At 37.7% G+C, this 18218-nt stretch overlaps 1 protein-coding gene across 2 annotated transcripts in view; it reads right to left on the bottom strand.

The window, feature by feature from the left end:
* Positions 1-18218, bottom strand: part of FMR1NB (FMR1 neighbor) — a 47223-nt gene that overhangs the window by 23727 nt on the left and 5278 nt on the right. For both annotated transcript variants that reach the window (XM_005594768.3, XM_074029148.1), the window contains exon 2: positions 1406-1525. In XM_005594768.3, the coding sequence (XP_005594825.1) occupies positions 1406-1525 (120 nt within the window). The remainder of the gene's footprint in view (positions 1-1405; positions 1526-18218) is intronic.

Here is an 18218-nt window from a genome sequence, read left to right as displayed (position 1 = left end):
TGGATTCCTAGGTATTTTATTCTCTTTGAAGCAATTGTGAATGGAAGTTCATTCATGATTTGGCTCTGTTTGTCTGTTACTGGTGTATACGAATGCTTGTGATTTTTGCAGATTAATTTTGTATCCTGAGACTTTGCTGAAGTTGCTTATCAGCTTAAGGAGATTTTGGGCTGAGACAATGGGATTTTCTAAATATACAATCATGTCATCTGCAAAGAGGGACAATTTGACTTCTTCTTTTCCTAACTGAATACCCTTGATTTCTTTCTCTTGCCTGATTGCCCTAGCCAGAACTTCCAACACTATGTTGAATAGGAGTGGTGAGAGAGGGCATCCCTGTCTTGTGCCAGTTTTCAAAGGGAATTTTTCCAGTTTTTGCCCATTCAGTATGATATTGGCTGTGGGTTTGTCATAAATAGCTGTTATTATTTTGAGGTACGTTCCATCAATACCGAATTTATTGAGCGTTTTTAGCATGAAGGGCTGTTGAATTTTGTCAAAAGCCTTTTCTGCATCTATTGAGATAATCATGTGGTTCTTGTCTTTGGTTCTGTTTATATGCTGGATTATGTTTATTGATTTGCGAATGTTGAACCAGCCTTGGTAGATGCCTATTTTAAACTTAATGAAACAAGTACAAAGAAACACAAAGAGATTTTTTCAAGTTCACTAAAGAATTCAGTAGTAAGGCCTGGAAATGAAAAACAGATATAATTTTGTGCTTATAGAGTATATCAAATTTTGTTAGAATAAATTCTGCATGATTTTTCATAACAGCTTTATCTTTGTACTTCACATATTCCAATTTATACGAAGCTTCTCCTTGAAAGGGCACCACATGCTATACAAAATGAAACATGTTTATTTGTGGTTAATAATTCTCAGGGGTCATAATGTGCTTGATAAACACATTATATACAGAATCACAAAAAGACGGTGGGACTTGAAGCCTGGGATTTCTATCATTAAAACAGATGGGGAAACATCTGGCATATTCCATAACATCAGTCACACAGTACCCTCTCACTAATGCCACAGAAGACATCAATTTCACAATACTGGGTCAGTGACTAAATTTCAGGCAATGTCATTCAGGTAAATTGTGAAAGATTTCGATATTTGCAAAGGAAAAGTATTTTATAAACAGTAATATACATTTATGAAATGCCTTACAAATATTATCTCAGTTCGTCCTCATAATTCTTAGTGGTAAATATCTTCATTTCAAAGATGAGGGCACTGAGGTTCAGAGAGATTGTCTTGTCTAAGCCAAAGAGCAGAGTCAGGATTCAAACTCAGCTCTGTCCCACTCCAGTGGCAATACACCACACTGCTTCCTAAACATTTAACTACTCTTTTCAAAACAAGAACATTAGAGGGGGAAAGAAATCAAACAAGAACTTACTTGTTGGAAAGAAAAAATTCAGCAGAGCTTCCGATGCGTAATCTTCTTCCAGAGATTGGCCATTAGTGTTTTCACTGTTTTGCAGGATATACCCACTTGGAAGCACAAAATATGAGGGCCCTGAAGAAGAAGTAAAATTATTAATCCTAACATATAAAGTATATATCACTTTCAATGACCCTTTAATAGTAATTACCTTTGCTTAATTATAGAAAGTCAAATAGCTAACAGATATACTTTCATCTCCTAACAACTTATTATTAATAATCAGAATGCAATTTTGTTGTGAAACTGAAAAAGTGTTAAATTTGCAAATGCTTAAGCTATAGGCTGACACATCCCATTGTTGTAAACTGATTTACAATAGTAAACTTGCCTCTGAGAAACAGTATTAAGAGGCCTAATCAATTGATGAGCTGAAAACAGTATGTATTCCAACTAAATCAGATCCCATCACAGAAAACCTTAGAAAATATGTTGGCTTACATATATATTGATAAAAATCAAGGCCTTACATACAGTAAAACCTTCCTTATCCTTCTTTCTCACTATTTTAAGGAACTGGTTTTCAGTCTTATTTACACAATTCCCTCCTACATAAGAGAAGAGGATAACACAGATTTGTCCATAGCATTAAATATTTCCCAAAACTATCTTTAATAATGTCACAGAATTCTATTATATGGCTCTATTATAATTGAGTTAGCAATTTCTCCATAAGAAGACATTCAGGTTGTTTAAAATTTATTGATGTTATAAAGAATACTGCAATGATTATCATTACATTATCATTAGCTTGCAATGATTATCGTTGAAGCTTTATATATTTGCAAATATTCATGAAAAATTACTTCAGATAAATTCTTAAGGCATGGTGCTTGAATATGTCCAAATTACCCTCCAGCATAGTTACCCCAAAATACACTTCTACCAGTAGTACAGGCAAGTGCTAGTTTTCTCAAACCTCTCTGTTTTTTATTATTTGCCAATTTGATGGCCAAAATGAAACAAAATATCCTTTGTTTTAATTTGCAACTTTCATAATCAGTGAGCTTACATCTTTCGCATTGTGTTGCACAGTAGAGAACTTAACTATTAATCTGCCACATATTTAAAATATTTTTTTCAAGGTAATTGGTTATCCTTACATTTTTTATGGTGTTTGGGAAGCTCAGAAACTTAAAATTTTATATATAATTAAATCTATCAATCTCTTCCTTTATTATTTTTACCTCTATAAAGGCATTCTATACTCTAATACTAACAACATTTTCATGGTTGTACTTTTTAAATTTAAATATTTAATACACCTGGAGTATATTTTTTGCAGTGTGTTATGGAGTAGGGATACAATTTTTCCAGCAGTCCTAAGGCCCTTTATTAAATCCATCCTTTTCTATTATACTTATGATAACGTCATCATATTCTAAATCCTTACATAATCATAGATCTGCTTCTTGACTTTCTATTCTGTTCCACAAATCTATCTATTCATGTGCCAATACTAATGTTATTGTTTATTTTATCTTTTCTTATTATTTTTTTTTTTGAAACAGAGTCTCGCTCTGTTGCCCAAGATGGAGTGCAATGGTGCAACCTCAGCTCACTGCAACCTCCGCCTCCCTAGTTCAAGTGATTCTTGTGCCTCGGTCTCCCAAGTAGCTGCGATTACAGGCATGCGCCAACATGCTCAACTAATTTTTGTATTTTTAGTAGAGACAGGATTTCACCATGTTTCCCAGGCTGGTATCAAACTCCTGATCCCAGGTGATCCACCTATCTTGGCCTCCATAAGCCACAGCACCTGGCCTATCTTATGTCATTATGTTTTAATAACTGATCTGGTAATCTTTTGATTGTCTCTATTATCAAATTTTATTTTCAGCTCTGAGAATTTTTTAGATGAACCTTAAAATCATTTTGTCAAGCCAAAAACAATTTCTAAATTTTATGGTAATTATGTTCACTTATTTATCATTCATTCAAAAATCATTTATTGTGTGTCCCGTGTGCTAGGCATGAATTCAATTAAATGTGGACTCATTTGGAGAGAACTGATAATGTTACAAAATTTTTTCACCTAAGTAGTTTTGTTTCTCCATTCAAGTCTCTTTTTATGTCCCTGAATAAGGTTTATCATTGTATTCAGATAGGCTCTGCACTTTTCTTAGTACATTTATTCCCAGGCATCATATATATTTTGTTGTTTTGTGAATATAATCCATTTCACCACATTTTCTAGTGGATTGATGGTATGTAAGAGAGCTATTGATTTTTATACATGTATTTTACTACCTTAGTTAACTCTCATTAGTTCTCATTGTTCTTCAGTGTCATTCCAGATAGACAATCATATTATCACTAAATATAGATGACTTTTTCTCCTTTCTGTACAATATTAACAGCTGAATTATTTTTCTTCTTTCACTGCATTGCCTAGAAATGTTTAAACTATGTTGATTAACAACCATAACAATGGACGTTCTTGAATCTTTCCTGACTTTAATGGGAATATGCTAGTATTTCATAATTAAGTATCATGTTGGCTGCTGGTGTAAGATAGATACCCTTTATTAAATTAAGGATGTATTTCTCTAGTTGTAGTTTTCTACAAATTTTCTGTTATTATTTTGTTTCATTTTGAATCAGGGATAGAACTGGGGTTCTATCAAATCCTTTTAATATTTACTGCCATGATGATCTTTCCCCCTGCCTATTAATTATTGAATACTATTAATATATTTGCCAATATTAAAATATTCTTGCATTCCTGAGCAAAGTCCACAAGTGCTAATGTTTTATATAGGATTCATGATTCAACATTCCTACATTCCTAAGTGAAGTGTGTCTTTAGTTTTCTTTTGTGTGCTACATTTGTAAATTTTGGCATGAGAGTTATACCTGCTTCTTAAAATAACCTAGGAAGCTTCCTGTTGTTTTTTCTAGACTAAAACAGATGAAACAATGTAGGAATGATTTGATCCATTAAAGGTTTGGGAAAACTCATCCAGAAAAAGTCTGAGTCTTTATTTTTTGGAGAAGGGTAGTTCTTTATCTTTTACTTCATGGTCACAGTTAATTTTGTTATTTTTATTTTGCTAGGAAATCATCTATTTACAAAGCAATTATTAGTATGGAATTTATCCATTTCTTCTAGATTTTCTAGTTTATTTGCATAGAGGTGTTTACAGTATTCTCTGATGGCAGTTTGTATTTCTCTGGGGTCGGTGGTGATACCTCCTTTATCATTTTTTATTACATCTATTTGATTCTTCTCTCTTTTCTTCTTTATTAGTCTTGCTAGCGGTCTATCAATTTTGTTGATCGTCTCAAAAAAACAGCTCCTGGATTCACTGATTTTTTGAAGGTTTTTTTGTGTTTCTATTTCCTTCAGTTCTGCTCTGATCTTAGTTATTTCTTGCCTTCTGCTAGCTTTTGAATGTGTTTGCTCTTGCTTCTCTAGTTCTTTGGATTTGTCAATTTTAGATCTGCCCTGCTTTCTCTTGTGGGCATTTAGTGCTATCAATTTCCCACTACACACTGCTTTAAATGTGTCCCAGAGATTCTGGTATGTTGTATCTTTGTTCTCATTGGTTTCAAATAACATCTTGATTTCTGCCTTCATTTCGTTATGTACCCAGTAGTCATTCAGGAGCAGGTTGTTCAGTTTCCATGTAGTTCAGCGATTTTGACTGAGTTTCTTAGTCCTGAGTTCTAGTTTGATTGCACTGTGATCTGAGAGACAGTTTGTTATAATTTCTGTTCTTTTACATTTGCTGAGGAGTGCTTTACTTCCAACTATGTGGTCAATTTTGGAATAAGTGTGATGTGGTGCTGAGAAGAATGTATATTCTGTTGATTTGGGGTGGAGAGTTCTGTAGATGTCTATTAGGTCTTCTTGGTGCAGAGTTGAGTTCAATTCCTAGATATCCTTGTTAACTTTTTGTCTCGTTGATCTGTCTAATGGACAGCGGGGTGTTAAAGTCTCCCATTATTATTGTATGGGAGTCTAAGTCTCTTTGTAAGTCTCTAAGGACTTGCTCTATGAATCTGGGTGCTCCTGTATTGGGTGCATATATATTTAGGATAGTTAGCTCTTCTTGTTGAATTGATCCCTTTACCATTATGTAATGGCCTTCTTTGTCTCTTTTGGTCTTTGTTGGTTTAAAGTCTGTTTTATCAGAGACTAGGATTGCAACCCCTGCCTATTTTTGTTTTCCATTTGCTTGGTAGATCTTCCTCCATCTTTTTATTTTGAGCCCATGTGTGTCTCTGCATGTGAGATGGGTCTCCTGAATATAGCAAACTGATGGGTCTTGACTCTTTATCCAATTTGCCAGTCTGTGTCTTTTAATTGGACCATTTAGTCCATTTACATTTAAGGTTAATATTGTTATGTATGAACTTGATCCTGTCATTGTGATATTAGCTGGGTATTTTGCTCGTTAGTTGATGCAGTTTCTTCCTAGCATCAATGGTCTTTACATTTTGGCATGTTTTTGCAATGGCTGGTACCGGTTGTTCCTTTCCATGTTTAGTGCTTCCTTCGGGATCTCTTGTAGGGCAGGCCTGGTGGTGACAAAATCTCTAAGCATTTGCTTGTCTGTAAAGGATTTTATTTCTCCTTCACTTATGAAACTTAGTTTGGCTGGATATGAAATTCTGGGTTGAATATTCTTATCTTTAAGAATGTTGAATATTGGCCCCCACTCTCTTCTGGCTTGTAGAGTTTCTGCCGAGAGATCTACTGTTAGTCTGATGGGCTTCCTTTTGTGGGTAACCCGACCTTTCTCTCTGGCTGCCCTTAAGACTACTCACTGTAATATTTAAAACTCCTTTATATCAATGATAATATCATCTTTCTCATTTTAATGAGAGCAACTTCCATACACACACATTTGAATGTGTACTCTCACAATGAACTCTATTATAACTGTTAAATCAAGCTAAATTATATTATACAAATGCTTTGTATGTTTATTTTTTTTGTCAAGGACTAAAAGATAAATATTAAAGTACCTCACCATGACTGTGGTTTTGATGATTTCTACTTAAATTTCTAAAACTATTTGTTTCATATACTCCGACAATGCATATTCAATCATGACAATTTTATCTTCACTATATATTATACCTTGGCAATATTAAAAATAATCCATTTTTTCCTGCTTGTTTTCTACTAATGCTTACTCATTACTGAACACCTACTATATTCTATGCTTTGAGGATATATCAGTGAACAAGTCAGACAAGATACCTGCCTTCATGGAGCTTACTACAATGCAGTGGAGAAGACAGACAAAAAGTAAGTCAACTAACAAATTAAATAATTACAAATTGTAATCAGTGCTATGAAGAAAGTGGATACTGATACAGAATAAAGGAGAGGGCTACTTTAAATGGGAGCCAGTCTCTCTGAGTAGATGATAATTAAGTGGGGAAAAAAAAAAAGGCTAGAAGTAGCTGGCTGAACAAAGGGCCTGGGAGAGTGCTTCCAGCACAAGGACAAGAAATGAGATTAATATTGTTAGGCACACTTTGCCAGATCAGAGAACCCTGTCCCACATGACATGAGAAGGGAGCTACAGATGGAAGAGACCTTGACAAGACCTTTGTTCCATATTTCTGTTTGTTTGCTCAGTGTCCCCCTTCGTCAATTTGCTGTCCTTGTTGCCACTTGATTCAGCACACCATCCGAAGTAAGTGTTGGCTGACAGTAGCACACCGAGGCCCGAGTCTCCATTCTAAGTTATATTCAGCAAGTTATGCGTTCTCTGGAGTTCCTGTAGAATATTAATCCCTCAACTTAGAGTCCCCAACTCAGAGTGCCCTAGCCCCCAGTCCCTGCTGGACAGGCTTGCCGTTGGCTTCACATGAAACACAAGTTGCTGTGATTTCTCTCCGTCATGTTTTTATCTTTCAGAGAACCCTCCAAGTTTCTGGCATATAGATGACAGATGGAACCATTCTAGGTTCTCCAGGTTTTCACCCTTTATAGCTCTTTCGGTCATTACAATGGGCATTTGAAATGAAAGTGACAATTAAACATCTTAACTCAGATAAGCAACATCAGTGGCAGTCTCAACCATAAGTCTAGAATATATTATACCCTGCCCTCCACCTCTGATTTCTTCCATACTCTGAAAGACAATTATTTTTAAACTAACTTGAGCAGTATGTCTCAAAGCATAGTCTATCACTAGTAGTACATAAGAATTTTAGGTAGAATATAGATGAATATTTATGAATATATTAATGTTTGCTATGAGTTTATTTGAAAGTGTAGAAGAAAAAAATATGAGTAAAATATCAAACCTACCATGACATCAAACACGACTGACATGACTTGTCATATGGCAAATCTTTATAAACTTTGTTTTTTTTAATACTTGGAGTTCTGGGATACATGTGCAGAATGTGCAGGTTTGTTACATAGATATACACGGGCCATGGTGGTTTGCTGCACCCATCAACCCATCATCTACATTAGGTAATTCTCCTAATGCTATCCCTCCTCTAGCCCCTGACCTCCTGACATCACACGCTTTCGTGTGTGATGTTCCTCTCTCTGTGTCCATATGTTCTCATTGTTCAACTCCTACTTATGAGTGAGAACATGCAGTGTTTAGTTTTCTGTTCCTGTGTTAGTTTACTGAGAATGATGGTTTCCAGCCTCATCCATGTCCCTGAAAAGGACATGAACTCATTTTTTTTATGGCTGCATAGTATTCCATGGTGTATATATGCCACATTTTCTTTATCCAGTCTATCATTGATGTGCATTTGGGTTGGTTCCAAGTCTTTGCTATTGTAAATAGTGCTGCAATAAACATACATGTGCATGTGTCCTTACAGTAGAATGATTTATAATCCTTTGGGTATATACCCAGTAATGAGATTGCTGGGTCAAATGGTATTGCTGGTTCTAGATCCTTGAGGAATTGCCACACTGTCTTCCACAATGGTTGAACTAGTTTACAGTCCCACCAACAGTGTAAAAGCGTTCTTATTTCTCCACATCCTCTCCAGCATCTGTTGTTTCCATACATTTTAATGATTGCCATTCTAACTGGCGTGAGATGGTATCTCATTGTGGTTTTTATTTGCATTTCTCTAATGACCAGTGATGATGAGCTTTTATTCATATGTTTGTTGGCCACATACATGTCTCCTTTTGAGAAGTGTCTGTTCATATCCTTTGCCCACTTTTTGATGGTTTTTTTTTTCCTTGTAAATTTGTTTAAGTTCTTTGTAGATTCTGGATAGTAACCTTTTGTCAGATGGATAGATTGCAAAAATTTTCTCCCATTCTGTAGGTTGCCTGTTCACTCTGATGAGAGTTTCTTTTGCTGAGCAGAAGCTCTTTAGTGTAATTAGATCCCATTTGTCAATTTTGGCTTTTGTTGCCATTGCTTTTGGTGTTTTAGTCATGAAGTCTCTGCTCATGCCTATGTCCTGAATGGAACTGTCTAGGTTTTCTTCTAGGGTTTGTATGGTTTTAGGTCTTACATTTAAGTCTTTAATCCATCTTGAGTTAATTTTTGTATAGGGTGTAAAGAAAGTGTCCAGTTTCTGTTTCCTGCATATGGCTACCCAGTTTTTCCAGCACTATTTATTAAATAGGAATCCTTTCTCCATTGCTTGTTTTTGACAGGTTTGTCAAAGATCAGATGGTTGTAGATGTGTGGCATTACTTCTGAGGCCTCTGCTCTGTTCCATTGGTCTATATGTCTGTTTTGGTACCAGTACCACGTTGTTTTGGTTACTGGAGCCTTGTAGTATAGTTTGAAGTCAGGTAGTGTGATGCCTCCAGCTTTATTCTTTTTGCTTAGGCTTTATAAACTTTCATCCCTGTTCTTTCTTCCCTGGGACGATTGTCTCCTTTTCCTCTTTAACTCTCTCCAAAGTCTCCCATCAGCCAGCACACAAGCCTTTTTCTCAGGTCTTCCTCTCTACCCAAACAGCCTCCGGCCTTTTTCCCCTCCTCCATTTTTTTTCATATGAAGAATAATTTCATCCTCTTGGCCTCTAATTTGCATCTTTACACTCATTAGCATGTTCAGCAAATAAAAGATTAGGAGTCAGCCTTTTAAATTGGTAGTAGAAAATAGTAAAGAACCAATTACGTTTCCTTGTCACAAAGAATTTTTATTTTTAAATTTCCCTGTTACAAATGAAAGACTAAAAATCTAACTACATTTCAACAGAAAAGAAACACCAGACTCAGTGCAGACAGAGAGTTTCATCTATATGTGACTTGTGCAGTCAAACAGGGCCCCACACTTGGGGAGCTCCATGCTTGGTTTAATGTTTTGCTATCACCATTTTGAAATCCATAAATTTTGAATGAGAGATCTTGTATTTTCATTTTACAAATTATGTTGCCCCTCCCGCCCCACCCGCCCACTCTGGTGTGAGGTCTAATAGATGAGAAACTGAATGACAGGGTGGGGAGACAGAAAGAGCAGTGGCTAACTGTATCAGTATCTAAAGGATTTTACTGGGGCTTCAAGTTCAGGGTCTACCTATGCCACTGTCTTTCTGGGTGTTGGCCTCAAACAGACCTGAGTTTGCATCCTGGCTCTGCCACATACTAGCTGGTGAACTTGAGCATGTCAGTAAACTTCTCGTTGCCTCAGTTTACTCATCTGCAAAATGGTGATATTTATTTTGAAGTGTTATAAGGATTAAATGATGTCACATGTGAAGTGTTTAATACAATGCAAAACAAATAGTTTGTTACGTGACTTTCATTGTTTATTTTTATTGCTTACAATTTTAAATTTAATATCATTACTTTGTTTTAAGGATATTTATTTTTATTAATAATGTTATTAATAGCAAATATGGTCAACTTTCCATTTATAACTATGGTACAGTTCCCTTTTTAAATAAATATATTAATGTAAAAAAGTAACGTAGCCTAAAGGGAATTATGAATGACTGGTATCATCAAGATAACCAAGCATTCTGACTGAAAGGAGAAATGCCCACTTAGTGAAATTTCTTCATTTTTTCGACAAGATAACTGAAGCCTAAAGAGGTAAAATGACTCATCAAAGGTCCACAGCAAGTTAGTGTGAACAATCAGGGCAACCTAGATCTCCTAATTCCTAGCTTAGGGCTCCTAGCTTGAAAGGAGTTAACAGAAGAAATGCTTACCTAGTGAAATTTCTTCATTTTTTCAACAAGATAGCTACAGCCTGAAGAAGTAAAATGACTCATCAAAGGTCACACAGCAAGTTAATGTGAACAATCAGGGCAACCTAGATCTCCTGATTCCTAGCTTAGGGCTCCTCCAACTACACCACATGTACACGGGGTTAAAGCAAAAGTTAGCCTTGTGCTCAATTAGGTACATGGCAGGCAGCCAGACTTTCTATGTGTAATGCCTCATTCACTCCGCAAGGATATTAGATAAATAAGGTATTCTAATAAAATGATACAGAAACTAGTTACTGGGATTTGTCCATGGAGCTAAGGCAATTTGAAAATATTACTTACTGGTCCATCTTTATTTCTCGTTTTTTAAATTTCCCTAAAAAGGATGAGCAGTTAGGACTGACTGAATAGGTTACAGATAATTGGTGGGATCAAACTCCCAGTCCCCAATTTGCTTCTCTCCTCATCCTGTATGCCACTGGTCTGTATGTCTTTTGCATAAATATAACCGGAAAGGCAATGTGGCTTGGGAATGCAAATGACAATACAAACTGGAGGGATATCCCAGAGTTACCTCAGGTAACTCAACTTCGATTCCTCTCAGTAGCATTAAATGTAAGAGAACTCACTGGGGTCTGTCTAGAAACGAAAAAGGGAATTTTAATGTCAGAACCATATGTTTTGCTTTCGCCATAATTCTACAGGACCATGGACAATTATTTTACCTTCTGATGTATATTAGTTTTCTAGGGCTGTTGTAACAACATACCATAAACTGGGTGACTTAAAACAGAAATTTATTGTTTCACACCTCTGGAGGCTAGAAGTCCAAAATCAAGGTGTTAGTAGGGCTGTTTCCTTCTGAGGATTGTGAGGAAAGTCCTCTCCTTGGCTTGCAGATTGAAATAGTCTTTCCTGTATAGGTGTCTGTCTCTGTGTCCAAGTTTCCCCTTTTTTATAAGGACACCATTCATAGTGAATTAAAATACACTCCAGATGACCTCATTTTAACTTGATTATCTCTATGAAGACCTTATCTCCAAATAAGATCACAAATAAGGTATTGGGGTTAAAATTGCAACTGTTTTTGGTGAGGGGACACGATTCACCCCATAACACAGTGCATTTTGTTATGTTAATTAAGTGAAATAATTTTAAATGCAAATTAAATTTAATTCATACAGTCACATATTACCTCCTGAGAATCTGGGAAATCTAACAATATAAAGAATGAATCATGGATTATTTTAGGAGAAAACATGTTAGACCTATAATGGAAAAAGTACTCCTGGAAATAAAGAAATCACACTGAATTAGACAGTATTCTTTTTTGTTGTGGGAGTTCTACTCAAAATAGAAATAGAAAATGAAGAACTCACTGACTAAGAAAAAATATACAATTTATAGTTTTGTTTTTCAGCTTACTTTTTTAGAGGATAAGAAGACTTTTAGTATTGTACTATTACAAATTCAGTAATTCAGAATTACTTTGGTGTTTTAGATAAATAGTAGAAATAAACCTGAATAATTTGTGGTAATACTATGATTTGTAAATGATCATTAAAAATATCTTAACATTTTTTCAAAGAACAGAAATCATATTTTCTAACTTATTTCAAATAATTGATAAGACACAGCATATATTTTATTTAACTTCGAATTTCATTCCTCACAAAAACCTATAAACCCATGTAGTTGTGACATAGTGTATAGAAGTCTCCATTCTTTTTAGTTGTGATGCCATTGCCCAATCTTTACCTCCCTCTTTGACTGTGGGTGGACCTTGGTTGAGAATATGGAAAACCTCTAGGGAGAGCATGGAGAAAGAAGCCATTGAGATTAGATGTGGGGATGCTGAAGTCTTTGGGCTTGGGTCTGGAGCTCAAAGGCAGGAGACTGTGGGAAATCTAAGGCCTTTGTGCAGATGAGAACATGAAATACATTTGTGAGGGGGTTGGGAGAAAAGGCATGCTATTGTGGGTAATACAGAGAAAGCTGTTTTGAGAAAACCATCTGAGACTTAGGAAGGTTATGGAAGGAAAGAAGGGTGTAGGAAAAGGAAAAGCAGTTCAGGTTGGGAGAATCTGGAGGAGGAGGGAAAGACTTTGAGAGAGGCACATGAGGCAGAAAGATCATTAAGTAGAAGGAAGAAAAGGAGGCTTTTGGGGAAGAATTGGAAAGTGCCTTTGGATGGTAAAGGAAGGAAAACCTGAGTGAGGAGAAGAACTTTTGGAGAGCTGAAAGTAGGCTTCTGAAGGGGAGTGAGTAAAGGCCCGGAGGAGGGTAAATAAAGAGATAGGGGAAGGAATTTGAGGGAGAGAGGCAAGGCCTTAGTGAAGGTAGCTTAGAGAGGGAGAGGATGATATAAGGTAAAAGAAGGGAAGTAAGGGACTGAAGACTTTAAGAGAGAGGAGAAAAGGGCTCTGTGAGATAAGGAATGAAAAGCTTTTGAGAGAAGGCCTGTGAAGTGGGCAAAGGAAAGTCATTGTGGGGAGGTGAGAAATGAAAGGACCTTGACTGAAGGACAAGAAAAACTTTTGGAATGGTGATGAAGGAGGGAAGGCATTTGTGAGGGTAAAAAAGGGAAGGCCTTAGTGATAAGTGAAGGAGGGACGTTTTTTGGGAAAGGAGATGAGGAAGTTAGGGTTTTGTGAGGGGACTTGAGGGAAGAAGGCCTTTGAGCAGGGAGGGAAGTCAACTGTGAGGGTAAAGAAAGCAGGAAAGGCAACCATAAAAGAAGGTAAGGTCTTTGTGATGGGAGGCGAAAGGGGTTAGAATTTTGTTAGGGGAGAGCATGGAAAGAAGATTTTGGTAGAGGAGAAGAAGGAGGGTATACCTTTGTGAGGAGAGATAAGGGAGGTTAGAACTATATAAGCAAAGGTGAGACAGGGAATGTACTGGTGAGAGAAGAAAGGACTATGAAGAGGAGATGAAGGGGGTTATAATTTCATGAGGGAGGTGAGAGAAGAAAGGCCCTTGTGAGAAGAGATGAGGGAGGAAGGTCTTTGTGAAGGAAGACAAGGAATTTTAGTGGAGAGTTGAGGAATTAAAGGCCTTCATGACTGAGGTGAGAAAAGGAAGCACTTTGTCAGAAGAATTGTGATAAGAAGCCTTTAGAGGGAGATAAAGGAAGGCATTTGTGAGTGAACATGCAGGAGGGTAGGACTCTGTGATGGAAGGTGAGTAAAGAAAGGCTTTCGTGAGGGGAAATGAGCAAGGAAAGACTTTTGTGAAGGGAAGTGACTGAGGAAATTTGTGTAGTGAAGTACGGGAGGTTAGCAAGTGAGGTTAGGGGTAGAAAAGTTTTAAGAGAGGAGATGATGGAGGTTAGTACTTTGAGTGGTGCGGTGAAGAAGGTTAGTCCCATGTGATGGAGATACTGAAAAGAAGACCTTGGGAGAGATGAGGGAGGAAAGCCATCTATGAGAGAAAGTCATTTCTGAAAAGAGGGAACGAAAAGGTAGTACTTTGTGAAGGGAGGTTAAGGAGGGAAGACTTTTCAAAGAATACTTATAAAAAGTAAAGAGATTGCAACACTAAACGAAATCTCCCTTGCAATAGAGAAATTATAGTTAACAATAATTTGTTTTATATTTCAAAGTAGCTAGAAGAAAAGAATTGGAATGTTCCCAACACAAAGATAAATTTTTGAGGTAACGGATATCTCAATTACCTGGATTTGATCACTACACATTGTGTATACATATTAAAATATCACGTGTACTCCAAAAATACATACAACTATGATATATCAATATAAAAATGCAAAAACAGGGGCATCTGCTGGCAAGATGGTTGAAAAGGAACAGCTCTGGTCTGCAGCTCCCAGCAAGACCAATGCAGAAGGTGGGGGATTTCTGCATTTCCAATTGAGGTACACTGTTCATCTCATTGGGACTGGTTAGGCAGTGGGTGAAGCCCATGGAGGGTGAGTAGAAGCAGAGTGGGGTGTTGCCTTACCTGGGAAGTGCAAGGAGCGGAGGCCTCCCTTTTCCAGCCAAGTGAAGTTATGATGGACTGTGCTATCTGGCCCAGATACTATGCTTTTCCTATGGTTTTTGCAGTCCGCAGACCAGGAGATTCCCTCATGTGCCTACACCACCAGGGTCCTGGGTTTCAAGCACAAAACTGGCAGCTGTTCAGACAGACATGGAGCTAGCTGCAGGAGTTTTGTTTTTTTTTTTTTCCTTAGCCCAGTGGCACTTGGAACCCCAGTGAGACAGAACCTTTCACTCCCCTGGAAAGGGGACTAAAGCCAGGGAGCCAAGCCAGTGGGTCCAACTCCCACAGAACCCAGCAAGCTAAGAAAGACTGACTTGAAATTCTCCCTGCCAGCACAGCAGTCTGAAATCAACCTGGGACGATTGAGCTTGGTGTGGGGAGGGGCATCCACCATTACTGAGGCTTGAGTAGGCAGCTTTCCCCTGACTGTGCTAAGGACTGGGTGGAACTCAAAATAGTGCGGCAAAGCAGCTGTGGCCAGACAGCCTCTCTAGATTGCTCTTCACTGAGCAGGGCATCTCTGCAAGAAAGGCAGCAACCCCAGTCAGGGGCTTATAGATACAACTCCCATCTCGCTGGGACAGAGCACCCGAGGAAAGGGGCAGCTGTTGGCGCAGCTTCAGCAGACTTAAACGTTCCTACCTGCCGCCTCTGAAGAGAGCAGTGGACCCTGACAAGGAGGATTCTACAAGCACAGCACTCGAGCTCTGCTAAGGGACAGACTGCATCCTCAAGTGGGTCCCTGATCCCTGTGGCTCCTGACTGGGAGAGGCCTCCCAACAGGGGTTGAGAGGTGCCTCACACAGGAGAGAGCTCTGGCTGGCATCAGGCTGGTGCCCCTCTGAGACAAAGCTTCCAGAGGAAGGAGCAGAAAGCAATCTTTGCTGTTCTGCAGCCTCCACAGGTGATACCCAGGAAAACAGGGTCTGGGGTGAACCTCCAGCAAACTACAGCAGACCTGCAGCAGTGGGGCCTGACTATTAGAAGAAAAACTAACAAACCGGAAGCAGTAACATCAACATCAGCAAAAAGAACACCCACACAGAAATCCCATCCAAAGGTCTTCAGTCTCAAAGATCAAAGGTAGATAAATCAACAAAGATGAGAAAAAAAACAGTGCAAAAATGCTGAAAATTCCAAAAACCAGAATGCCTCTTCACCTCCAAATGATCACAACTCCTCTCTGGCAAGGGCACAAAACTGGACAGAGAATGAGTTTGATGAATTGACAGAAGTAGGCTTCAGAAGGTGGGTAATAACAAACTCCTCTGAGCTAAAGGAGCATGTTCTAACCTAATGTAAAGAAGCTAAGAACCTTGACAAAAGGTTACAGGAACTGCTAACTAGAATAAAGAGTTTAGAGAAGAACGTACATGAACTGATGGAGCTCAAAAACACAACACGAGAACTTCGTGAAGCATACACAAGTATCAATAGCCAAATCAATCAAGAAGAAGAAAGGATATCAGAGATTGAAGATCAACTTAATGAAATATGGCATGAAGACAAGATTAGAGAAAAAAGATTGAAAAGGAATGAACAAAGCCTCCAAGAAATATGGGACTATGTGAAAAGACAAAACCTACGTTTGATTGGGATCCTTGAAAGTGACAGGGAGAATGGAACAAAGTTGGAAAACACTTGAGGATATTATCCAGGAGAACTTTCCCCAACCTAGCAAGACAGGCCAACATTCAAATTCAGAAAATAGAGAGGACACCACAAAGATACTCCTCGAGAAGAGCAACCCCAAGACACATAATCATCAGATTCACCAAGGTTAAAATGAAGGAAAAAATGTAAAAAAATGTTAAGGGCAGCGAGACAGAAAGGTCAGGTTACCTACAAAGGGAAGCCCATCAGACTAACAGCAGGTCTCTCTGCAGAAACCCTAGAAGCAGAATAGAGTGGGGGCCAATATTTAACATTCTTAAAGAAAAAAATTTTCAACCCAGAATTTCATATCCAGCCAAACTAAGCTTCATAAGCGAAGGAGAAATAAAATACTTACAGACATGCAAATGCTAAGGGATTTTTGTCACCACCAGGCCTGCCTTACAAGAGTACCTGAAGGAAGCACTAACTATGGAAAAGAAAAACCAGTACCAGCCACTGCAAAAACACGCCAAAATATAAAGACCAATTAAACTATGAAGAAACTGCATCAACTAATGTGCAAAATAAACAGCTAGCATCATGATGACAGGATCACATTCACACATAACAATATTAACCTTAAATGTAAATGGGCTAAATGTCCCAATTAAAATACACAGACTGGCAAATTGGACGGAGCCAAGATCCACTGATGTCCTGTATTCAGGAGACCCATCTCACATGCAAAGACATACACAGTCTCAAAATAAAGGGATGGAGAAATTTTACCAAGCAAATGGAAAGCAAAAAATAAATAAATAAATAAATAAAAAATAAAAAAGCAGGGGTTGGAATCCTAGTCTCTGATAAAACAAATATAAACAAAAAAGACAAAGAAGGGCATTACATAATGGTAAAGGGGATCAATCAATGCAAAAAGAAGAGCTAACTTTCCTAAATACATATGCACCCAATACAGGAGCACCCAGATTCATAAAACAAATTCTTAGAGACCTACAAAAAGACAGATTCTCACACAATAATAGTGGGAGACTTTAATAACCCACTGTCAATATTAGACAGAACAATGAGACAGAACATTAACAAGGATATTCAAGACTTGAACTCAGCTCTGGACCAAGCAGACCTAACAGACATCTATAGAAGACTCTACCCCAAATCAACAGAATATACATTCTTCTCAGCACCACAAAATAATAAGAGCTATTTATGACAAACCCATAGCCAACATCATACTGAATGGACAATAGCTGGAAGCATTCCCTTTGAAAACCGGCACAAGGGCACAAGGATGCCCTTTCTCGCCACTCCTATTCAACATAGTATTGGAAGTTCTGGCCAAAGCAATCATGCCAGAGAAAGAAATAAAGGGTATTCAAATAGGAAGAGAGGAAGTCAAATTGTCTCTGTTTGCAGACCACATGATTGTATATATTTAGAAAACCCCATCATCTCAGCCCCAAAACTCCTTAAGCTGATAAACAACTTCAGCAAAGTCTCAGGATACAAAATCAATGAGCAAAAATAACATGCATTCCTATACACCAATAATAAACAAGCAGAGAGCCAAATCATGAGTGAACTCCAATTCACAATTGCTGCAAAGAAAATAAAATATTTAGGAATACAACTTACAAGGAACATGAAGGACCTCTTCAAGGAGAACTACAAACCATTGCTCAAGGAAATAAGAGATGACACAAACAAATGGAAAAAGAAATTCCATGCTCATGGATAGGAAGAATCAGTATCATGAAAATGGCCATACTGCCCAAAGTAGTTTATAGATTCAATGGTACTCCCATCAAGATACCATTGGCTTTCTTCACAGAACTAGAAAATACTACTTTAAATTTCATGTGGAACCAAAAAAGAGCCTGTGTAGCCAAGACAATCCTAAGCAAAAAGAACAAAGCTGGAGGCATCACACTACCTGACTTCAAACTATACTACAAGACTACAGTAACCAAAACAGCATAGTACTGGTACCAAAACAGATATATAGACCAATGGAACAGAGCAGAGGCCTCAG

Source organism: Macaca fascicularis, chromosome X (assembly GCF_037993035.2).
Source record: "Macaca fascicularis isolate 582-1 chromosome X, T2T-MFA8v1.1".
NCBI lineage: Eukaryota > Metazoa > Chordata > Mammalia > Primates > Cercopithecidae > Macaca > Macaca fascicularis.
This window is presented reverse-complemented; position numbering and strand designations above follow the sequence as displayed.